General features: G+C 36.5%; 1 protein-coding gene across 2 annotated transcripts; it reads left to right on the top strand.

Moving 5' to 3' along the window:
* Window positions 1-6,488: 6,488 nt before the first annotated feature.
* Window positions 6,489-20,312, top strand: LOC149243999 (putative indole-3-pyruvate monooxygenase YUCCA9). 2 transcript variants are annotated; one of them, XM_089374695.1, is made up of 6 exons: window positions 6,492-6,777; window positions 6,959-7,224; window positions 16,849-17,633; window positions 19,438-19,686; window positions 19,757-19,879; window positions 19,963-20,312. In XM_089374695.1, exons 3-6 carry the CDS (start codon window positions 16,950-16,952, stop codon window positions 20,137-20,139), a joined length of 1,233 nt encoding a protein of 410 aa, XP_089230821.1. In that variant the 5' UTR covers window positions 6,492-6,777; window positions 6,959-7,224; window positions 16,849-16,949; the 3' UTR covers window positions 20,140-20,312. The 2 variants fall into 2 exon arrangements, with proteins under 2 accessions (XP_089230823.1, XP_089230821.1); XM_089374697.1 differs by lacking the exon at window positions 19,438-19,686 and having other exon boundaries at window positions 6,489-7,224.
* The last annotated feature ends 4,814 nt before the right edge of the window (window positions 20,313-25,126 follow it).

Here is a 25,126-nt window from a genome sequence, read left to right as displayed (position 1 = left end):
TCCACCTATAATACCAAATAAATAACACGATCACCAATTACTTTAAAATACACACAATGATCTGCTTTGCTTCTGGTGAAGCCAAGTCCCTGTATATATGTATCAAATTTTTGATACCACATCCTTGGTGACCTTTTTAACCCATACAAAGAATTTTTTATCCTGCATCCCAGTTCTTTCTTACCCTTCACCAGAAAGCCTCCAGATTACTTCATGTAGATCTCTTCTTCCAAATCCTCGTGAAGAAATTTTGTCTTTGCATCCATCTTTTCTACCTTAAAATCAAAAGCAACAACAACGGATAAAAGTAATTTAATAGAAGCTACCTTGGAAACAGGAGAAACAATGTCACCAAAATCAATTCCCAGCACCTAGGAATAACCTTTTTCTATCAACCGAGATTTGTATTTCTTCACCTTGCCTTTTGCATTCATCATCTTCTTAAACACCCATTTTCTTCCAATGGGTTTCCTTTCAGCCAGAAACTCCACCAAATCCCAAGCCTCATTTTTGTCCAAAGATGCCATTTCATAAACCATCGCCTCTTTCCATAGTTTTCCATCCTCTGAATCTATTGCCTCCCTGATAGTTTTGGGATCATCATCAGTAATAGATAAAGCAAAATTTGAATATAAAATAGATGGACTATACCTTTATGGCCTCCTTCTTTCTCGAACTAATCTTCTCACAGCTCGAGTTTGTGTCTCTTCATCTTTTGATTCATGTTATGTTGTAGAGTCTGATTCTTCCTCCTTAATAAAATATTTCACCTCTCTAAACACCACATCTCGGCTCTACGCAACCTTCCTTGTTTCTAGGTTCCAAAGCTTATAACATTTTAAACCATCCTTATACCCGATAAAGACGCACCTTTCATATTTACTATCCAACTTGGTTCTTTTATCCTTTGGAACATGCACATATGCATCACAGCCAAATACCCTCAGATGTGAAAGATAGGTTTTCTTACCAATCCATGTGAAGTCCTATCCTCCAACGATGATGAAGGTGATCTATTAACTAGGTAACATGCAATCTCCACTACCTCTGCCCAAAATTATTTTCCTAACACGACACCACTGAGCATGCTTCTTTCCTTTTCCATTAACGTCCTATTCATTCTTTCTGCAAATCCATTTTTCTGAGGTGTGTATGGAGTAGTCTTTTGTCGTTCTATACAACACTTCTTAAATAACTCTTCAAATTCCTTCTTGCAAAACTCTCCACCATTATCTATCCTCAACACCTTTATCTTATTCTCTATCTGGCTTTTCACTAGAGCCTTAAATTCTTTAAACGTGTCAAATAATTCATATTTTTTCTTGAGGAAATATATCCATGTATTCCTCGAGAAGTCATCTATAAATTATGCATATTACAAATACTTACCGAGTGATGGAACCGACACCGGTCCAAACACATCACTGTGCACAAGCTCTAATATCCCTTTCGCCCTCTTAGCACCAGAGGGGAAACTCACCTGATTCTGCCTCCCATATACAAAATATTCACAAAAATCGAAATCCAGAGAGAAATTAGACATACCTTCTACTATACCTTTACCATGAAGTATTTGAAGGCCCTTCTCTCCAATATGTCCAAGACTTTGATGCCAGAACATGGTCTTTTCTCCAAAGACCACTAAATTTTTTGTTTCACTTTCGAGAACCACAGAACTATTGCACCCATCAATAATAGTGCTACCTAGAATCTTGTATAGAGTTCCAATCCGAACATCCCGCATCAATACCAGTGCTCCCCGAACCATACTACAACTATATATTTCGAACATTATTTTTACACCCACATCATCCATCTTGCTTACAAAAATCAAATTTATGGCCAATGCAGGAATATGCATAACAAACAGAAGTGTTCTAATCCTTCCACCTTGGAACTTCAGCTTGACTTTTTGTGTCTGATTATTCTAGCCTTCCTTTCATACCCTAAGAAGACATCACTACCATCATATTTCTCATACTCATAGAACCACTCCCTAAGGGGAGTGAAGTGAAAGGTTGCGCCTGAGTCAATCAACCATGCCTCATGATCTACATGTGTACTTGAAGAAGAAGCCAAATACACATCCCCACTTTCATTTGAGGTGGTTTTCACCTCTGCAGAAGGAGCATCATCAGATCCCTTTCCTTTCTCGGGAGATTTAGATCTACAATCATTTTTGAAGTGCCCTTCCCTTCCACATTTCCAACACACCTTTACAAGTTTTCCTGAGATTTAGATCTCCCTCTAGATTTAGATCTCCCACTCAAGGACAAAAAATTATTTGTTTTCTTGGACCGTCCTCATACAGACAAGGAATCTCCATTCTGGCCCTCCATATTTTTCCATCTCATCTCCTCAAACAACAAGGATGAGACTATTTCATCAAACTTCAAGGTAGTTGTGTTGCTACCTATTACAACAACTAAAATATGCCACGCATTTGGTAGAGAACATAGCAAACTGATGCACTTATCTTCATATGAAATTTTAATATCAACGTATAACAACTGGCTTACCATAGTATTAAAGGCATTCATATGCTCTATCACCGAATCTCCATCCTTCATCCGAAGATTATACAACTTTTTCCATAGAAACAGTTTTTTCACCAGAGACTTAGATTGGTACAAAGTCCCTAACTTGTCTCACAAAGCCTGCATCGTATCTTCCCTTGATATATTCAACAATATTGAATCTGAGATACACAATCATATTCTACTCTTTGCTTTCTGATCCAACTTTTCCCAGTGTTCATCTAACATTGTCGTTGGTTTAGTACTTAGATCTACCGTGATCCGTTGATCTTTATCCACCAGCAGATCCTTCATATTGAGTTTCCACAACTTAAAACTCTGACCATTAAATTTCTCGATCTCTATGTTTCCACTGCTTGCCATCTTCTTTCACCACAAGAATCAATCCTGTAGATCTCCCACTAAACAGGGTCTACCATAGGCCTGAGAAAAACCTCTCAGTAGAAAAGGCGTCCCCTTGAAGCCAAAAGAACTCTGATACCAAATGTAGGTTTTAACCCCTTATAGAAATTACCTGCATAAAAATTCTAAAAAAAGAAAATAAACAATGGCGAGAACATAAAACATAAAACATATATACACAGAGATTTTCCCTTGGATCTCAAAACCGCGATTACCAGATTGATTTTTCATTATTTTCCTTTCAACGTTACAATACATATATATACACGTCGAAGCATTCATAAACCCTAATCCATTAATCCTGGATTAGAACATAACCGTGTTTCCCTCAACCGGATCTACAAAGTACCATTGACAGAAAACCATCATGCCCAAAACCATGTGCAAAATCCATGCACAAAACCATAGGTAGGTGCGCCCACCTAATATAGGGTCCAAAAAAAATTCTCAGGGCGCTGCCCCGAACCCCGTAAAAGGCCCTATTGCCCCCCTATGACCCCCTTACTACGCATGTGACTAGTCATGCAAAGAATATAACACACACCCAACAATAACTTCATAAATAATTATGAAAGGTCAATACATATGACAAATGATAAAGTGTTGTTAATACCAAGATCTAAATAATGCATCTCTAAAAAACTTACACTTTATATCACAAGGAAGCAGTAGGCCTTGAGTCTGAGCACTTATTTTGTACACAAGTGAAAGAACATTGAGCTTCCCGGTTCATTTCTCTCCTCTAATAAAGTCAGGAGTTCTATGTGAATGGATTTTTGCAATTCAATCAATCTCCATGTTATTTTCATGTACTTCAAACCAAACTAATACTTTCTAGAAAATACGATCTTCTCTTTACTGACTTGCACTAGAAGGGCAGTGATAATTTCCCATTTTCCTTGCTTTACCATTTTGTGACCCATAGAGTTGTTGCAACAGTGACCCAGGGAGTTGCTACAACGATGACCTAGAAAGTTTCTGCAACAGTGAATTGCTACAATAGTGAACCAACGAGTTGTTGCAATAGGGAACCAATGAGTTGCCACAATGGTGATTAAATGAGTTGTCATAGTAGTGAACCAATTTGTTGCTGCAACAATGAACTAGTGGATTTTCGACATTCAAGTTTGGTGTTATCCTAACCCTTTACAAGCGAAAAAAAGATGCGTGCTTCACAATGGATCACTAAGTCAACTATTTAAGAGCAGTAGAGAGTTTCTTGATAAAGCAACAAATAATGAAGCCTATTATATTGCAATAGTTGATGGGCAAATAGCAACTACAAATTATGGTGCAAATGACATTATCATTTACACAAATTATGAATTGATATGCAATCAAATTATTGACATTTATTAAATATGAAACCAGAATCTAAAACCTCTTCATAGAGAAGCATTAGTCAGATATTCAAAGGATTGTTGATGATATACTATCTAAAGTATTATCCAGTGTAGGTGGAGGTTCGAGATATGTGGAGGAATCACCATAAGCAATCATTCTATCCAAGCATCAATAACATCATAAGTAGTCATTTCATCGAGCCTTGCTAAAATAACTTATCTATGTTTGCAACTTTAAGTATGATATTAAAAAATGACAAAGAATGTAGGCATTTAATAAAGATGACCTTTTTGTATCTACATAATTAGGTATTGAACATGCTTTTGCAATTCAAATTGTTGTGTTTCATTATAAAATAAGGGCAAAATTATTGAATTCATTCTTATTTTCATGGATTGAGTCTTCAAGACACAATAGAAGGCATAAATAAATTCATTTTGTTAAAACTTCATGTTTCTTTATTAGTGAATTCTCAATGCTTGAAAACTGAATATTTTGTAAGGATCTCCTCTTTCTACTAGGGAACAAGTCGTTATTTCAAAACCTAAATGGTTGGGAATGGTCAAGTTTCAACAAGTTATTTTTGAACAACAACAGAGAATTAATATCGTTCAAGTCAAATAGTACTCACAAGGACCTAATTATTTTCACATAATGAACTATCATATGCATATGCTTAGAGTGCTAGAGTTTAAAATCTCTATTTATTTCATGAACCAGATGGCTTCTTGTACCAAAAAGGTTCTTACATGCCTTGGAATCTGTATTTTCTTATGGAATAAATTCAAGAGAACTCCAGAAAATAATCTAGAAGGTCATGTGTAAATATTTTTTGTATGAGGGGCATAGTATTCTCTGCATTCCCCACAGTCTGATGTTCAAACTTGACCAAGTCATTGGAACTTGAAAAAGAGAGATAAGAAACAATTCCTTAAACTCTCAAGCAAGCAACACATCACAAATAATTCCATTGACAAAACTTATTGTTACACTATAGTGTGAGTGACCTTCTGATCTGATTACAAGCACGTTGGGTTGCAGTTGCTACAAAATTTGACTCTAACAAGGGTGCAGGGATGTCGAGCAGGTTCAATGCCGAAATAGGGGATGAGAAATGAGAATGCGGGAAGTTGAACCTACAAGTTATAATTTGGGTGACGGTGGTAAGAAAAATGTCGTATCGTACTCATCGTGGGGCACACAAAGCCTATGGTGGAGACACAGATTGTTTCGGAGATGGAGACGGGGACAGATGGGGCCCATGGCGAGTCGATGGGGGTCAGCCAGAGGATGGTTATCGGTGAAGGTAGGGTGCAAAAATCAAGGTTGAAATCGTCGACTTGTTAGACTACGTTCATTGCCGCCTCCTCTAGGCTTTGCCAATATGATTTTGGATGGACGGTCACCCTGATTAGTCCAACTTTACAGTATGAGGGATAACCTCAAACATGGGGTTCGAAACCGGCCCCGACATCATCCATCAAAAACTAAAAACCTAAAGCTTGACTATACAAATAGCCCAGAAACAATTGTAATTTTTATTTATACGAATTCAAATAATACCACAATGCTAAAAATATATGTCACCATACAACAAGGACATAATAATCAAAATTCCATTAAACAATCATATTTCTCTATTTTAAATATTAAAATATTTAATAAATATTAAATATTAAAAGCACATGGCGTATTGGGAGCTGCCTAACCTGGGATTTTGAACCAATGTTTTTTATCTTCCACCTTTTTTTATTTACTTATTCAATCAAAACTTGCTGCTGATGACAGGGAAGAATGAAGGGCACTCTCATGGGGATAAAGAGGTAAAAAGGACAGTATAAGGATCTCATTATCTCCCACCAGTCTGTTGTATGTTCCGTGTCAGTTCATTCTTCTTTAAAAGCCCATTGCATTTCTATTCAAATTCGTATCCACAATATCGCCATATCTTCCTTCTGTAGGCCCGCTCTTATAACCTGCTGTTGGTAGTTGGTGAACATACCCATAACAATCATCTTTCTTTATTTGAAATATTAAAAGAATTAATAAAATTTTCATCGTCGTTCAAATTTGATATATTATTTAGTTTTCAAAATTTCAACCATGTTAACATCCACCTTCCTCATCTAGAAGATGCAGACAGCTGTGGTTGACATTATATTCATTACAAAATTATAAAATAGTTAATAAAATTATCACAAAAGCCTCGAATTTGCGGTGAGATTTGGTCTTCGGATTGTAGCTTTTGTTGCCCATATAGTGAGGCCATCAAATAAGTGCAGCAAGAGGTTTACAAATCCCACTTCTCCGTCTCCTCTTTCGACATCCACCCTATGATTCCATGCTCTTCAAAGCATATTGATTCAATACATACGCATATTTATGCATTTTGTGGGTTAGCGGAAAACTGTGAACCCATACATCCAGCTTCTGTTGCGATTTACCTTCTCAGCGCTGTGTGGACCGTCTTTTCTGGGTTTGGAGCTTCTGTTTGGTAAACAGGGCATGCCCTTTCTGAATTCAGAATCTGATATTTCCTTTTGTTGGATCATGTTATTGTTCGCCGTCTTTGGATTTCCATGGATTTGGAAGGATTTCTTCTTTGGATTTTCCTGGATTTGTAAGTTGTATTTCTGCGTATTGAGAGCACAGATTGTAACCTTCGCTTTTACCAGGCACATGCCTCTGTTTTTTCTTACAATTTCGCATTGAACGCATCACAGGTATGGATTGCTCCCCTTTTTTAGGTGTTTTGTTTTCTTAACTTTGTTTCCATTCGGCAACCCTCTCTTTTGATTTTATCGCCGTGGTCTCCGGCGCGCCTCCAAACTCTTGGACGGATGGTAAACGAAGTTTCTGGATACGTTGGTTCGAATCTGTGCAACTTCCTACGATCCCAGGGCAACAGAACCGTCGGCACGACTTGAAACATCGGCCATCTGTAAGTTCAACTTTTGCGTGTTATAGGACATCTCGTTTTCTCGCATATCCCTTGTATTAACTTTACAACTGCTTGTAGTTCGTACCAAAGAGGGATCTGTATGATTTGGCAACCAATTATGTTTTTTCCATCCAATTATGTTTTTTTCATGGAAAATTATGGAAATTCTTGTTATATTTTGAAAAAATTCTTAGAGAATTTTGTAAATCCAAGAAAAAATGGTAAAATTTCATAATTTTAGATGTTCTCCAAGTTTGAAAATTATGGAAATTCCTGTCATATTGTGAAAAACTTTCGGAATTTTGTAAATCCAAGTAAAAACTGTCAAATTTCATAATTTTAGGTGCTCTTGAAGTTTTTGATGGTGCTGAATCTCATCCACAATAAAAAAAACATGATTCAAACAAAGTCTCTAAAAGATTTTTGCTCATAGACTATCCATTATCTTAATTTTTTTTTCCTTCCAATTAATCAGGAACAAAATTGGAACATTTTGTATGATGCCGTGTTGTATAGGAACAAAATTGGAACAATTTGTATGATGCCGTTTTGTATTTATTGATATTGAGATTTTCTCAATTCTGCTTAAAATATCAGGTACTGTATTTTATGTTTTTTCCCATTTTGTTTTTCTTATTGCGGTGGTTCTCCAATATCATTGCCCATCAAAAGACTGGACATGTGCTTTTAACTGCATGCCCTGTTTTGCAAACACCATAGATTTGTAGGTTGGATTGGCCAACAGTGGATATTTGTAGGGTTTGTAGACATTGAAGTAGTTATCAATTCACAATTGCATCGGTTAGCTGTTTTCCATTCAAAAGAGTGGTGATTTTTTTACTATAAGAACGCTGATATCAATTTGTGCAGTTCGGTCATGGATGATGGTACCAAGCTTAGGAACAAATTAAAATTGAGCTGCAAAAATAATAGAAATATTAGGGTAACTGTAATTCAAAACATAAGTTGAACCCATAACAGATCTGATTACTGGAGCATATCCTCTGACAGATATCTGAATCTGAGCATGTCAAACAATGTAATTTACATAGAATAGGTTTAACCAATAGCATATTTGTTAATTGAAACAAATTGTCTCAACAGATATTTGAATCTGGGCATGTCGAACAAATGACATAGTCTGCTTTCTCGTCCCACATCCGGCCCATTTCTATTCGACATATATTAATATGAAGCAAACCTTGTTAATCCAATGAATAACCAGAGAAGCTGCATGGCAGCAAGTCCCTGCTATAAGAAAAGAAACACCACCAGAAAGGTAAAGTAAGTAGGATAAGATTCTTTCTTATTTGTCATAAGAGATCTTGGACCATTTCCATGCAGTGACAGCAGCATTGACATTGGTAATTTGCAGTCCAGCAATTTCATGCACTGCTTTACTAGGTACAAAATTATACATACATATAACCTGTCATTTTTGCAAATCCTGGCGTAGTCAATCCAGTCCCTAGCCAACAGTGGACCCAGCTATTTGATCACTCGATACAGGAAGGAGTGGTCCCACAAAGGTAACCCTGCATTGATCCGAATCCTCTGACTCCCGAGTTCTCTCAGATTGCTTTTCAGGATATTCTTCATATAGTCTATTAGAATTCCCATCTTAAATAATCAATCAACAACAACAAAGACATATTCATTACCCTGTTTGGTTGAAGGAAGACCAAACATGTAGTCTATTGAGATGGATTCCCAAAGACTGTTCAGAGTAAGTAGAGGGGTGTACAGAACTTTCCTCTTAATGAAGAAGGTGGTCTTAGATGTACTCCCATTCTATGCCTTTAATGTGGTAATATTGTGATATAATGGAACTTGGCCCCCTACATTTGAATTGTTCCAATGGATTTATTACACTTTGATACAATATTTTTATATATATGTACGCTCAAAATTATTTTTCTCTATTTAGTTTTCAAATTTTGGCGATATAAAAGATTATGCGAGGATGCAACCCTACTTTTGGGTAGAGAAGGTATATCTATAAGTCTCTTATTTCTAAAAAAAATCAACTTTATTGCCATGAATGTCATCGCCATGATCATGTGGGTTTTGTCTACAAAATTTTCCAATTGATTTGCGGTACCAATGATGTTTGAGGATATTGGGAATTCCCGAAGTAGAATTATAGAAGTACTGAGTAATTGGAGGCTAACAAATCTCTTTACTTTTGCCCAACTATGTGTTTAGTTTGATCTTTGACATTGATTAGTACTACATAAGACAATTAAAATAAGAAATTTTTTAGATTTACACCTTATGTTATCAGAATATGGTGTTTTGATGTTAAAATTCCTCAAAGCTTGGTGTTTTGATGTTAAAATTCCTCAAAGCTCTTTCCCTATGGTACGAGCTCACTCAAAAAGGAAAAGTCCCAAATCTAGCTGTAAGGGTTGGAAATCCCAAAAATAACTATATCTAAATTATGTAGATGATCAATCTATAAGAAATCAACCAATAATAATAGTAGATAGAAATATGAATACTTATCTGGAATATTTTTTGGAGGACTAAACTCATATTCTAGAGAATTTAAAAAACATTGCATGAATGGAAAATGTGAATGAAAATTTCATTGAGATATGAGGAAACCACGTGAATCAAAAACCAAAGTTGCTAGATAGAATCAAAAACCAAAGTTGCTAGATAGAGAATGATCTCACCACTAACAATGGTATCATTGATCTCACCACTAACAATGGTATCATTGTTAAGTAGCTAATAGAAATATCCCTATTAAGCACAGAGGATTCCTCTGTTACACGGGAACAGCTCCCAAGAGTTGGGAAACTCGTTCCAATGGTTCTCGCGCTCCTGGGAGCTTTGGAACTGTATGGGAATGTTCCCTTTTCAGTGGGAGCTCCAATGGGAGCTTGGGAAAGTTCCGGGAGCTTTGAACGCTGTTTTTCTTTAGTTCGCGCGTTCCCTGGGTTTGGGGAATACAAACCCTGTAGAGAAATATGTTGAGCTGCCCACAAAACATGAGCCTAAGTTGAAACCTTCGCAGGAAGATGAGCCTAAGTTGAAACCTTCGGAGGAAGAAAGGCCGAAGACATCCTTTACACCTATATCCGTAATTGAGAAAATGGAGCAATCTCCTGATGGTTTAAGGAAGTGTGTGGGGGTGATGTCATGCTGATGAGTATTTCTTTTGTTGTTTCGCAAAGATTGTGTGTGCATATTGATAATGTGGCAGTCAATGCTTAAACATTAGAGTTGTTTTAAGTTTTCTCTTAAGAATAACTAGAGAAACATATGTAAAATTGTTCATTTTTGTTTTTAAGCCAGATTGTTTCAAAGACTCATCTTGTGTCGTAATGAACTTGACATTTTAATATTTTATATATAAAAGTGAGAGACTCAGGGAGAGAGACACCCAAAGAATATATTTATATATAAGAGCAATTTTATATTTATTATTTATATATTTAAATTGATTTTAATATTTGAATATTTTGATTCAATATTAATTTTTATTATTATATAAGTTATATAATTAGAAAAAATATTTCTAATTTTTATATTTTTAATTTTTTTATTATATAATATCATCGCTCCCGATTAGCAGTTTCCTGTAAATTTTGGGGAAACCTCTAACCGTTCACAACACCCATACCAAGTTCCCAACGGTTCCACGTTCAAAAAACTCATGCAACATAGGAGGATTCTTTTAAAAAATCTATCTAAAAAACTTTCTGTTCATATATATAATTTATAACCTGCCTTTTACACATGCCATATCACATTTCACATGACTATAAAATTACTACGTGGATGTTGATGTTAATTTCAAGTTGTATAATATACTACGTGGATGTTGATGTTAATTTCAAGTTGTTTTATTATAGTTTTAAATTAACCATTACCATAATTATATATTTTAATTATTTGAAAACAATATATACAATAAGATAATTTACACATAATTTTTTATTATTAAAAATAATTATAATTAATTAATTTTAAAAAATAAATTTAATATTTTCAATTATCTGACAGTTCAACCAATTTTATATTTACGTTTTATAATTTTTTTGGAATGGTTCACGACACTTTGCAACAAATAGTTGATAATAATTTATTAATAAAGAAAATAATTATATAATAAGGATAATAAAGTTAAGGTTTTAAGAAAGTAAAGTTTAATTTATTTTTTTAATAAATGAAAGGTTTTTATTAAAAGAAAATTAAATAAATAATAATAGTATTTTTAATATTAAAAAATATATTTATGTATGTGGAGGTAAATTTATATGTGTTTTGTGTATTAATATTTATATTAAATAAATAATAATAGTATTTTTAATATTAAAAAATATATTTATGTATGTGGAGGTAAATTTATATGTGTTTTGTGTATTAATATTTATATTATGGGATGTTGTTAAATAGAGAATTTTTTACATGAATAATTTTTTTGAGTGGTTTTAGGAGGTTGTTAAATGAAAGTTAAATTATTTTCTATTTTTGTGTAAAGTTGAGATATTCTCAATTAGTTATGATTGTGATAAGATGGTTTCTATATATAAACAAAATCTTTATATATTTACTTATTACAACTATAGTGATATGAGAACAATCACTATTATAGAAATATTATTTCCTTAATTTTAATGTGATATTAAAACCATTAAAATTGTGTGAGAATGTTTCTAATTTTCTTTATACAAAATGAAGAATGAAAAATGAAAACTTGAAATATAATAGTTCACATGGTAAGAATAAAAGATAATTAAATTTTATTATTATTAAAATTTGATGGAACATGGGAAAAGTACTTAGATATACTTCTAACCATTATTCATAAACATTCTCATATCTTGCTTAGAAGTTTTGAGAAAATTGAATACATAAAATTATATGTTATTCATAAGTCAATATTTTTATAATTTCAGTATTTTATTTTAGCTTTTCCATGGGTTGGTTTAAGAGTGTGTTAATGGGCTAGTGAATACTTATTATTATAAATTTAAGATTTTTAAGTATAAATTTTGTAGATCTCATAGAATAACTATCGGCATAGATCCATCTTAAGTATGGATCTAACATGAATCATGTGGGATTCAAATTTTTTCACGTGCAAACTTTTTTAGAGTGAAAAATACAATGTTCTTTTACTTCTAATTACTTTAACATTATTTTCCTATTTAAAACATAATTTTTATTTTTATTTTAAAGGACACGACGGACAAACTTACACATCCCCTCATACTAGGATGTAGAATGAGCCTCTTGTCTCAACAAGTGTGATTGCTAGAAGCAATAACCAAAGGAGAAATTATACATTGAATGTAGATCTATTGTATACTTGATCAAGTATGTAAAGAACGTCCTCATGTATGGAAAGCATCATGATTCCACTTAAGGTCAAAGGTTACCAATTTTATGGAATGAGGTAACTTAGAGCTTATAAAAAAATAGAGCCATATTATAGTGAAAGTTTATTTTGTGTTGTGGTTGGTCACATGCAAGATAGTCAATTTTCATAGAGCATGATGTGATCGTGCTTATTTAGCCATAGAAAATCAACTAAGGAAGGGACAATGTACAATGTATTATTATATGTGTTTTGACTAAATTGTAGGTAAAAAGAGTGTAAGGGGAAGTACATACAACTAAGGAAGGGACAATGTACAATGTCTTATTATATGTGTTTTGACTAAATTGTAGTTAAAAAGAGTGTAAGGGGAAGTGCTTAAAGTAGGTTCAAAGCTCTGTAATTCTTAGGAGTGATGTATGATGAGAAGTAACATTTAATCAGATAACCTCATATTGTAATGATTCATCCATATTGAATTTGGCACACCAAATATTATATATTAGAGACAACAAAAATGGAGATAACTAATATATGCATGATTTCAAGGAATACAACAAATCAACAAATGAAAATATGATGGCTCTATGGTATTTGGGGCAAGGTTTAACATTTACATAATTTAATGTAGTAAACTATATATAATCACACATGTATAGTTTGGTTACGATTCAACATTTAACAATGTTTATGTCTCATTGTGTAAATGTTTGATGTTCATTGTTGAGCTTCGTTGAGTAGGAGGTTGTTCACCACTATAAGGAGTTGTTAACATTGTTGGGTGAGCCATTTTTGGACGTAGACTCTGTGGTGATTTTGAAAAAAGTGTGTCAAAATCAGATCATGCAAGATTTAAGGAATAGATTTTAATAGAGAGCAAGGTTCTCCAATTGCAATAGTTAAGTTTTTGGAAATTGTTTACACATTTAAAAAGAGTTTATCAAGAAGTTGAATAGACTGTATAGATGAAGGAATATTATTATTCTATAAGTAGTCACAATAGTTCTTTTATATGGAATTTAAAACTTTATACTAATAGTATGTCATACAAATAGTAAATCATACAGGGTATGGGAGGTCTTCCTTGAAACTCTTCGGCAACGACCCATCCTCAAAAATGGGGAACCAGATAAGCTGCGTTGGGGATATAGACCCCACATAATGTTCAACTTGAAGGAAGCATACTCCCTTTTGTCGACAAAAGGAAATATGGAGCTAGACTCCATATGGAAACGAATCTGGTATTCTCGCCTATGGCTTAAAGTAACATTCTTCCTGTGGTTAGCAAGATTGGGTAAACTACTAACATGGGACAAAATATGAAAGAAAGGCTTCAGTGGGCCATCATGCTACCCTCTATGTCACAAGGAGGAGGAAACAATAGACCATCTCTCAATCTCATGCCCACAAGCATTGGAATTCTTGGGGCATCCATTAGAGCTCTTTGAGGCCTCAGATAGATCAAATAATAGCCTTGGGGAAACTATAGAAACATGGAGATGGTCCCTATTCAAAAACCTTGTTGTCAAAAGAGCTTGGTACCTCTCACAGGGCTTAGTACTATGGAACATCTGGAAAGCAAGGAATAGAGTAATCTTCCATTCAGAACCCTTTCATCCCCTTATGGCTTGGAAAATTGTAATACGTAACATCCAAGAAACCCTCACCATTGGTTAGTGGAAGGACAAAGATTGGAAAGAAGAAGGACAGGAGTGCACCATCCTCTTGGTGTTAGATATTTCTCAAAAGTCCTCTATCTCGCCTCCTACCCGACACCTACATGCAAAGCAGATGTCCTCCAACAGGTTCAAATGCCCCCCACAAGGATTCCACAAAGTGAGCTTCGATGGAGCATCTAAGGGAAACCCTGGGAAAGCGAACTTGGGGGGGATAATTCGGAGTGACAAAAGGAAGGCGACTAGAATATATGAAGCTATGCGTGGACACAAAACAAACAACGTGGTAGAGTATCTGGCCCTGGACAGAGTATTACAGATGACCAAAGATCTGAGAATCATAAAGCTATAGGTCACTAGGGACTTGCAGATTGCCATCTCTATGCTTTAATGCCTTATCAATGGCTCACCCCCAGACAAGGTAATTAAAAGTTGTCACCTAGAATTGATAGGGGAACGCATCCAATCCCACCTCTCATTTTTTTATTATGTGATCACGAAGCATGTTGATCGGCAAGGTAGCAAGGCAGCAGACCTCCTAGAAAATCAGGGTTGTGAGATACAGGACGAGGAAATTCAGCAAGAATGGCCTTTCTCCTACAGAGATAACTATCTGGAAGAGATGCAAACCATAGTGGAGGAGGAGGCCGCTTCCCTGATGGTGGTGAATATTGAGAATAACATGATCATCGAGCCTCATGAAGAGTGACAAATGTGTCGCGGGAGAGCGTTGTACCTCCCGGTCACCTCTTCATATATGGTGGAGGGAATGGCGTACATGGACATTCAATCTGGGGCGTGTGAGTAATCAAGGCGCCTCGAGAAGGGGAAGTGTTGATGAATTGATAGGCGGGATGAGGGAGGAGCCGAGAATTTATTTTGATGCTCAGGTCTGGTGGTGGAGCTACACTTGGTTTTCTGCTCGATGACGGAAGCGATGTTAGAGGCACGATATAATTGGTGGTTTATGGATTTTCTTTGGGGAATTATGGTTTGATGCATATAACAGATTCCAACTTCTTGTTTTTCTCGGGCCTTGCAGGGCAGGACTGGGCTGGAAAGTGCTAGGGGGAAATAAATGTTATTTCTAGTTTTTTTGGGGCAAGGAATGTCTTTGTAAAAGATGGCAATGCCATGGAGAGGGAGATGATCGGGAGGCGCCAAGCTTATGGCGAACTTTTGTCTTCCTGATAAACGGCTATGTACAATGGAGTGATTGGTGTGGTGGGGATAACAAAGGTGGTGCTAGCAAAGGCAATCGTGTTGACTCCCTTTGCTTCAAGCGCGCGAACCTAGCTTTCGGGTGCACTGACGAGTGGAGTGAAGATGCCTCCGACGAGTGTTGGAGCAGGTTGGGCTCTGGGAGGTCGATCTGGTGGACAGGAGGGGAGCAATTCAGGCCAGTGGACGGGGTCACACTCTCGACTGTTGTGGGAGCACTTGGTCGATGACAGTTGTGCCCCATTCCATGACACGTGCGGGCTATCCTCCTGGTGGAGCCAGCGACGGGGAGGGATGAGGCCCTCGCATTGGCAACCATGATGGATGGAAACAAGAGCAAAATTGTGGGCAGGGCTCAAGGTGCAGGTTCTAGAGTGCGTGGAGGGCGAGGTAGTGGAATTCGTGGAGGTCAATGTCTGAATGTTCAAGGAGGAGGCGAAGGTCGAGGACATGTGAATTAGCGTGGTAGCAGTGGTGGCACAAAGACATCCTGCTCGTGAAACAAATTTCGGATACTGCGCTCTCAGGAGGGTGGTGGGCGTAGGAGAGATCAAGTTGTTCAAAGCGATGAGCGCGATGAAGCCCCTTACCCATAGGCATTCCAACATTGCTACTTGGAAAATTGTTGTGGCCTAATTCAATCCTTGATTGACTAGATAGATGTGGTAGAACGAGTTAATCGAGAAAAGCATGAGGAGCTAATGGCAACTCTGGAACACATGCATTACTTCCAGTGCCAAGTTAGGGAGCGAATGGTGGTAGTCTGGCAGGGACAAAACCATCTAGCGGAGAAAGCGGAAAAGATGGAGACCTGGATGACACACTTCGAAGCACACTTTCATTGCAACTTTCGGCCTCTGCCTCCTCTAGGAAATGCTCCAGATAACCCAGCTTCTATCACCTCAGACCATTAGTATGTCCTCTATTTTTCTTTATGTTTTATATGCTTATTGGAGTTTATGGCCCTCTCATTTGTGGACATTGTTACTAGTATTTTTTTGTATTTTTGCCATCTTCTAGAGACTTTGATCATCTTTTTTTTGAAAACATCAGATGTATATCTTTTTTTCTGAATAAATAAAAGGTTGAAAATATTTAGTTATATAAATTTACTCATAAAAATTATTATCAAAATAAAAAATACACATATAACTGTGTCAGGTAAACACGGCTATCGCATCGTTTTACGAGGTTGTTGACTTGAAACTAAATTAGCTCCCACGGGAGTTATTCTCTAAGCCCATTATAATCGTGATAATGTAATGTGTCATTTTTCAACACAGTTTTTACCTTTTTCCTCTCTATTTATAGCTTACAATTACATTAATATTGTGGAAACGCTCTTCTCATTTATGATATTCCAAGACATTATAGAATTATTTATTTTGGTTGCAGATGCCAAATCAGTAATACCATGATAGCCTGCCTTTTCGTCTTTGGTGTGTGACAAGATCTGCAAGCTGGTCTTTTAAGCAGTATTGTGCAAAGTTCACCAAATGCCAAACTTTTCGCGACCATCGGAACAGATTGGGAAAAAGGAACACGACAAATCATTCGATGAAAATAGGGACGAAGAAGTTATAATAGTCGGCGCTGGGGCGTCTGGCTTGGCTGTCGCAGCATGCCTTGCAGACCTCGGAATTTCCAGTCTCGTCCTGGAGAGAGATTTTTGCGTGGGGTCCCTGTGGAAAAACCGGACGTACGATCGGGTGACACTGCAGGGCAGCAAGCAACACGCCCACCTTCCTCTCATGCCCGTTCCTGATGAATACCCTATGTTCCTCCCCAAGGACCATTTTGTTGCCTACTTGGAAAAATACGCTAGAAGATTTAATATTCAGCCGCAGTTCTGCCAGTCCGTGGAGTCTGCGAGCTTCGGTCAAGAGACAGGAAGATGGCATGTCATTGCAAGGTGTTCTTCGGATAATTCTGAGAGGGAGTACCACGGAAGGTTTCTAGTTGTGGCGACAGGCGAATTCAATGAAAAGTTCATTCCAGATGTTCCCGGGCTGGACAGCTTTCGAGGAACTGTTATCCATTCGATTGATTACAAAAATGAAAAAGATTTCGAAGGCAAGAGGGTTCTTGTCGTGGGATGGGGAAATTCTGGCATGGACATAGCGCTGGAGCTTTTAAATAACGACGCAGGGCCGAGGCCGTCTATCGTAGTTCGTAGTCCGGTAATCATATGTCAAAACCCCTAAATCTTCCTTCTGTACAGCCATTTCAATTTTTTCGCTAGGGTTTACATCTTTTGCATCTACCGCTGGAAAATTTAAAGAAATGCAAAATTGAACATTAAATTCGTTTTAGAAGAGAATGTTTACAATTGCATGAAGCGATTTATGAATCTTTATGCCTGAATCACGAAATCTCCCTCGGAAATAAAAAAAATTCTGCAAAGCTGTGAGTATGCAGACAGGAACCGGATCCAGGGAAAAAAAAAAGTTATATCTGCGTACAGCAATTTATGGATCTTTGACATAGTTATGCGGGAATCGTTATACTGTGATGGTTTTTGTCGGAAATCGGGATTTTTCTGCAAAGCCGTGGTGAATTTTTTTGTCTTTCAAGTTTCCTGTCAGCGATGGAAACTGGAGGCCGAAAGCTATTTCTGTCCCAATTTACTTTCATAATGTTTTTTCTTCTACTCATTATTTTTCCAAGTCCAAGAATGTAATGAGCAGAGTCCAAGAAGCCTCACCACACTGAAATAAAAACAGCACTAGCATATACAGTTTTAAACCAAAAAGAGTGGCTAAGAACTACTGACCTTCAGCTGAAAGTGAAAAAAAAACTTACAACAGACACACAGAATACACACTGCTAAAATATGAATAAAAAGTCCCCAAGGGAGAGCTGACAGTCTGAAAAGACACAGCTGCTATAACTAAAAAAAGCCTTGAAGGTATAAACAGAGTTTAAATCGTCAGGGCCAGATTCAATCACAATACATAAACCTGCTTCAAGAATCGGTGTCTTTTAAGATAGAAGATCAGCTACAGTGTTGTGTTCTCGGAAAACATGCTGGACCTGGTTGGAAAGCCTCCTGAAAAGCCCTGATCTTGTTGTGCCAAGATTTCAGCCGAAGAACCTTGAGCTTAAATCTACAATAAAACCATTCCAAAATCATTTTTCAATCCCAAAAATATACACACTTTTCTGCCTGTGAAGAGAGCAACTTTCATTACGCAAACTTTTCTGCCTGTGAAGAGAGCAACTTTCATTATGCAAGAAGTCCAGCTTCTGTATTGGTTCCAGAGCCAACTCCTAATTTTCCCTTGTAAAATTTATCTGGGGAGCGATACAGAACTCATCGGGCACGACAAGAAGTTCAGCACAAACCCCACAAAAAAAAGAAACCGGCCTGTGTGATCCAGCCGCACTAAAGGAACCAGATTCACGGTCCTTTTTATTTTCATGAGGAATGAACCGTTGAGAAAACTTTTCTAGTAGATATTTCTTAGATTTTTTTGAGGGTTTATGACATATTTTCTGGTTAAAATTATTCAGAATCACGTAATTGGATAGAAATTTGCTAGAATGGAATCGTGAACTATTTATCATTAAAATTTTATAAAAAATTCCATTTTCAAAACTATGAAGTTTTTTTTTTTTCCGAAGGTGGCAAAACCTATCAAACTCAGGTGTCAAACCAACAGTGAGGACAGCTATCTCTGGCTGCTATCCGCGAATGTCGGTTTTACTCATCACCGTTATCAAGGAAAACCACTATATGTAATCAAAAACCTATTTTAAATATAAAAAAAAAAAAATCTATATATATACCCATTTTAAAAAATAAAATAAAATATTTCGATAAATTTTCTCTGGTGTTTTCATGTTTTGCTTAACCGGCATCCAGGTAACTAATTCGTCCCAATAAACTCGTTCTTTGAAATTTCACGGTTTCTAGCATATTATTAATTCTTGTATATTTTGTCCAAACGATAATTTGGTCCGTGTTTTTACTTTGCATGTAAGAATCATGTCCTGCCGCGAGAGTTTTTCGGAAGATCCCCAATTTCTCTTGCATTGCAGCTGCTTAAACTGCTGCCTCTCCGAATCGTGGACAAATTACTTCTGATGCATAGTAATCTAGTCCTAGGCAACACTGCTTCTTACGGCCTACCACGGCCCGTGGAAGGGCCTTTAGAGTTCAAATTTAAGACCGGCAAAACCCTGGTGATTGACAACGGCACTGTTGACAAAATAAGGCAACGCAAGATTAAGGTAAATACACTCAATTCTTCGCTCAGAAATCGAAGTCAATTCAAGTTCTTCATTACATTCTTATTCGCAGGTCGTCCCAAATTTCATCCGCGTAACGCCTACTGGTGTCGTGTTCGAAGATGGCGTCGAAGAGGATTTCGACGCCCTAATCTTTGCGACTGGTTACAAGAATGAAGTACGCCGCTGGCTCAAGGTATGTCTGAACAGTGATTTTCTGAGTTCGAACTGTGTTTGTCCGAATATGTCTGGTTCTGAAAATTGGCATTTAATTTGCAGAATGGCAGAGAGCTTTTCCCGGAGGACGGACGTCCAGGTAATCGGCCTCCCAGCGCCTGGAAGGGAAGCGACGGTCTGTATGTAGCTGGCTTCGGAAAAAGAGGTCTGTTCGGAGTTTCGGAGGATGCTCAGCGGATCGCGCAGGATATATTTCAGTCGCTCAAGAATGCATCATGATCCTGCAACTTACGCCATTCGGAGAAATCTGAGAGGGGGAGGTTTTGTCGTGTTTGGATTTAGCCACATGTTAAATGGGATTTGTAGAGGTTTTTCTTTGATAAATAAAATAAAATGGATGTAAACTATTTTCAATTATTTGAAACACTATTATTAAATTAATATTTATGCTTTATATGGTTAGTCTCATGTTATTGGTCCAAAATGAATTCGATAGAGAAAATGAAGTTTATAAATTTTATTATAATTCGTTAGGGTTTAAATGCCTGTAGGTTTTTTTTGGAGAGAGATGGTTCTGATTTGTTCAGAGAAAGTTGGTTCGGATTTTTCATTGTATTAGATGAACGTTGTCTACATTTCTAATACCAAAGGGAATCCGTTATGAGGGTAGTGAGTGAATAAATAATAAATGACTTTTTTTAAAAGAAAGTTAACTAAAAGTTTTGAAATAAAAATTTAAACTTAAATTAAATTTATAAAAATAAATAATTATACAAAAATAAATAATTTATTATAAAGTTTATGAGACATCTTCTGCTCTAGCAGAGCATGCAGAGAAAATCAAACATCATGTTTGCATTGAGGAGACCAGTGTTATTGCTAGAGTTTTGTAGTTTCATCACCGTAAATTTAGGGAAGCCCTTGAAATTGAGAAAGGCCAAGCACTCTCAATAGAGAGGACGGCTGGAAGATCAGTAGTTGTTGCTGGTCCAAGCCCTCACTTCCTAATCGTTTTATTCTTTTCCTCCCCTCCCTCTTTTTATAACTTGTTCTAGTTTTCTTATCCCGTAACCTTCTCTCTGCCTTTTTTCTTTGATGGGTTGTCTTTATAGTATGAGATATTTAATAGCATTTAGTTTATGCTAACAATTTTAACTTAATTAATAAAAGGAAAAAAAACTTTAATATTGAAATGGATCTATGATAATATGTTTTTATTAATTTATAATTAAATAAAGTTTAACAATTAAATAAATTTATAATTTATAATATTAAAGATTTATTTTTACTATATAATACTTATATATATATATATATATAGATATATGATAAAAATTAAAATAAATATAAAATAGTTAATACATGTCCCACGAACTTTTAATTTAATAATAGTATATCGAACTATTAATTTAATAATTATTTAAATCCATAACTTTAACTTATTTTTATTTTTAATTAAATATAGTTATGCCACCTTTTTCCTGGGTCCGTCTAACTAGTCATTTCCTAATCAAATTTCGCTGTGAGTTAGTCTACATCACTGTTGCCTGGTCAAAAATTATAGCGTTGGATGTTCTGCTTTGACTATTTAACATGCAATCTGATTCTTCAACTTGTCTTGATGATGAACCACATTGGTTGGTTCGAAACACGTGGACAAATGAAATATCATGTGATTTACCCCGAAAAATCTCTCATAAACTTGATATGGATCACAGAAGGCTCAATTCAACAACTTATTGATGATGATGATGGTTAAAGTCGATGAGACCAAACTTTGGTTTATCGGACCTAAAGAAACAAATTATTTAGTTTGATTTAAGATTTTATTCCTAGACTCAAAAAGCTTGGAGAGAAACCTCCCAAACTCACTATTAATAATTAAATAATTATTAATTATTAAAACTAAATAATTATTAATTATTATAACTAAATAATTATGTGCTCTCTTCATTTCTAGAGTACAAAGAGAGTTTTAAGTATCTTTTGATATGCATTTTGTCCATAAATGCACACATTTCCTAGCCAAAATGCATTCAAAATAAATAATTTTTAATTATTAAAACTATTTATTTTATTTATTTATTAATAATTATTTATTTATTCAATGTAATAAATAAATAATTATTATTATAAAAACAATTATTTGTTAACAATTAATTAATTTAATAATAACTAATTATTCATTCATATGTAATACATAGATAATTAATGGTTAATAATAAATAAATAAATAATTTATAATTATTTGTTCATTTGTGATAAATAAATAATTTAATTTTTTTTTTTTTTTTTTAAGAAACAGTTATGAGATTTCATTAATTGTTTGGCAAAAAGCCATAATTCCGGTTACAAAAAGTGAAGTTGGCTTCTTGGAAGAGAAGCGGGACCTAGCACATATGCTTATGAATCGCCTCTTTTTTACAATTTATCAAATGAAATCTTGTTGTTGATTTCCCGAGTCTATGAATGCATACAAATTGATTCAATAAAAAGCAGAAGAACATAGAAAATTTAGGGAATTGGGTCCCAAGAGATTTCATTATCTCTGAGAATAGTTCCGGCAGCTAGCTAGACTGCCTTATTTGCCTCTATGTCTGCTTCTTTGTTGTTGTTTCTCAGGATATGAAAGTATTTCAAATTTAGGAGCTTTGTCATGCCTTTAATTCTTGTAATTGTCCTTGCAAGTCGTAGATACGTTGAATTTGTGTTGGTCGCCATTGCTTTGATGATGACCTGGGAATCGCCAAAAACTATTGCTTCCATGTATCCCAACTCTTTAAGCAGTTTGATCCCTTGAAACACGGCCATGGCTTCAGCTTGTATGCTTGAGGAGTGGCCTAGTCCCCATGCAAAACTGTGTATAAATGTTTCTTCGGGGGTTATAATGAGCCCTCCTGCTCCAACCATTCCTGGATTTCCCTTCGCTGCCCCGTCAAAAAAAAGAGAAGGGAGTGTTTGTTTGGACAGCCAAGATTGAAATTCTTCTTCGTTTTTCCTGATTTGCCAATCTTTGAGACATATAGGTGAGGTTTTTGATTTTTGGAAATTGAGGTTGAGGGCTGCTCCAAACTCAATATCCTACTGGCATAGATTTGTGTCATCGCTTTTGTCTCTTAGCCACTCATTTAACTGACCTTTCACTGTATTTGCTACTAGTCTGAAGTTCTGTTCCTTATTTCTGAAAATCCTTCTGTTCCTCTCCAACCAGATTTGCGAGATAATGAATTTGGGCAGAGCAGTCCATGCTGCCTTGACTATCTTGTTTTTTGGACTTGGGCCTGGATATTTGGCCATCCACCCAGCAAACAGGTCCGGGACAGAATGGGGGAAGGTGAGCATAAAATTCGATGGTCCAAGGAGCTCGTGCCAGATTAGACCTATGTATTTGCACTCCAGCGAGAGATGAAGAGCGGATTCCGAACTTTCCTTGCATAGTGTGCATCTTGATGGCCCTAGAATGCCCCTTTTCTGTAGCCTGTCATCTGTTAGAATTTTTTGATGGCATAGCAGCCAGCAGAAGTGATCAATTTTTGGAATGGTAGGGAAGTTCCAAATACCAACCCAGGGCGCAGGATTAGGAGGCACGTGAGGTCTCTCCATGCATTTGGCATAGCCCTGAGCCACCATATAGCCTATCTGCTTCGGTCCCCAGCCTCTCGTATCCTTCCTTCTTGCGTGCAACGGAGCCATCCCATGCAGCATCTTTAATAGCGTAGCATAATCTGATTGCAACGCAGGTGGGACTGTGATCTGTTTCCAGCCAGACCAGTTGTCTCCACACCATTTCGATATGTCCCAAAGCGTTTTTATATTTACTTCATCCATCTATAACTTCAGCTAGATCCTGAGACCCGAGTCCACCAGCGGAGGCTTGTTCATGATGCTATCATCCCACAATTTGATGTTTTTACCATTTCCTGGTATCCAGTAGGCGTTGTTTCTTCTTAGCGGGCCAGTTTTAATACTTAGAGTGCTAAAGGGGGTTTTGTTTGGTTTTTGGACTGCTCCAGGGACCGAAGTCTCTGACCTCTGAAATATTTCTTCCACAGCCCTAGTTGAACCCATCTTGGATTTGGAGCTATGATTTTCCAAATCAGTTTGGCTCCCATAACTAAGTTTTGTATACTGAGATTTTTGAAGTTCAATCCTCCCTCCTACAACGGTCTGGAAACTATTTCCCAATTGACAAGAGAAATTCTCTTCTCATTATGTTTTCCTCCTTTCCAGAGAAATTTCTTGATTAGCTCCTCCATCCTCTTAATGATTCCCACAGGCGCCAAAAGAAAAAAGAATTGAAATAGTGGCAGGCTGCTAAGAACGGATTTGATGAGCACTGATTTTCCGGCAATGTTGAGCTAGGAGGATCCCCAGCCTCCATTTTTGCTTTGAATTTTTCTATCTGGGGATGCCAATCTTTGCTCAAAGCCCTCTTATGAAACATGGGCAACCCAAGGTATTTAAAGGAGGTCCAAGATGTTGAAGCTGCAAAGCCTAGACATCTGGCTATGGAACTTGCAGAAGCAACGAAGATATTCCAGTAGTATATATGACATTTACCCTTGTTTAGTTCACTACCCGATACTTTACAGTAGTCTTCCAGCACTTCTTTAAATTTGTTTGTAGAAAGATGAGTTGCAGCCCCCAACAAAAAGGTATCATTTGCAAAGAGGGCGTGGTTGATGCTCTTAACCCCTCTTGCTATGCACAGGCCAACTATATCTTGGTCTTATTGCTTCTTATCTCAATAGAAGCTGAGGACAGAGGCTTGCAGCACAAAGAGGAGGGGTGAGATTGGGCACCCCTGCCTCAGCCCTCTAGAAGCTTTGAATAAGTCAGCAGCCCTGCCATTCACTAAAGGCGCAATCCAGGGTTCCGAAATACAAGCTCTAATCCATTTGATAAAATTTTGACCAAATCCAAGCTTGTGCAAAACAACAAACAAAAAGCTATGTCTTACACGATCAAATGCATTAGCTAGATCTAGTTTAATGACCATACCTTTTTCTTTTCGACGAAGGCTGGAATGGATCGCCTCTTGGACCAGGATGAAATTGTCTACTAGCTGTCTGCCATGTATAAATCCACCTTGATTCTACGGGATGATTTTGGGGAGAATTTTCTTCAACCTGTTTGCTATTACCTTGGTAATCACTTTATATCCAATGTTACATAAGGATATAGGGCAGAATCTATTAAATGAGTTTGCACATTTTTCTTTAGGGATGAGGGCGAGAAAACTTGAGTTTGTGTAGCCTCCAATTTT

This window comes from Pinus tabuliformis, chromosome 8, assembly GCF_031772625.1.
Source record: "Pinus tabuliformis cultivar Carrire ecotype Pingquan chromosome 8, CPIR1, whole genome shotgun sequence".
Lineage (NCBI taxonomy): Eukaryota > Viridiplantae > Streptophyta > Pinopsida > Pinales > Pinaceae > Pinus > Pinus tabuliformis.
Note: the sequence above shows the minus strand (reverse complement) of the source record. Positions and strands in the feature narration are given on the sequence as shown.

Excerpts from the sequence above, each read along its gene's own strand:
- LOC149243999 (XM_089374695.1), top strand. The coding sequence starts at position 16,950 with ATGCCAAACTTTTCGCGACCATCGGAACAGATTGGGAAAAAGGAACAC. Across the intron at positions 17,634-19,437 it reads CTATCGTAGTTCGTAGTCCG|AATCATGTCCTGCCGCGAGA; the intron begins GTAATCATATGT and ends TTTGCATGTAAG. Across the intron at positions 19,687-19,756 it reads TAAGGCAACGCAAGATTAAG|GTCGTCCCAAATTTCATCCG; the intron begins GTAAATACACTC and ends TCTTATTCGCAG.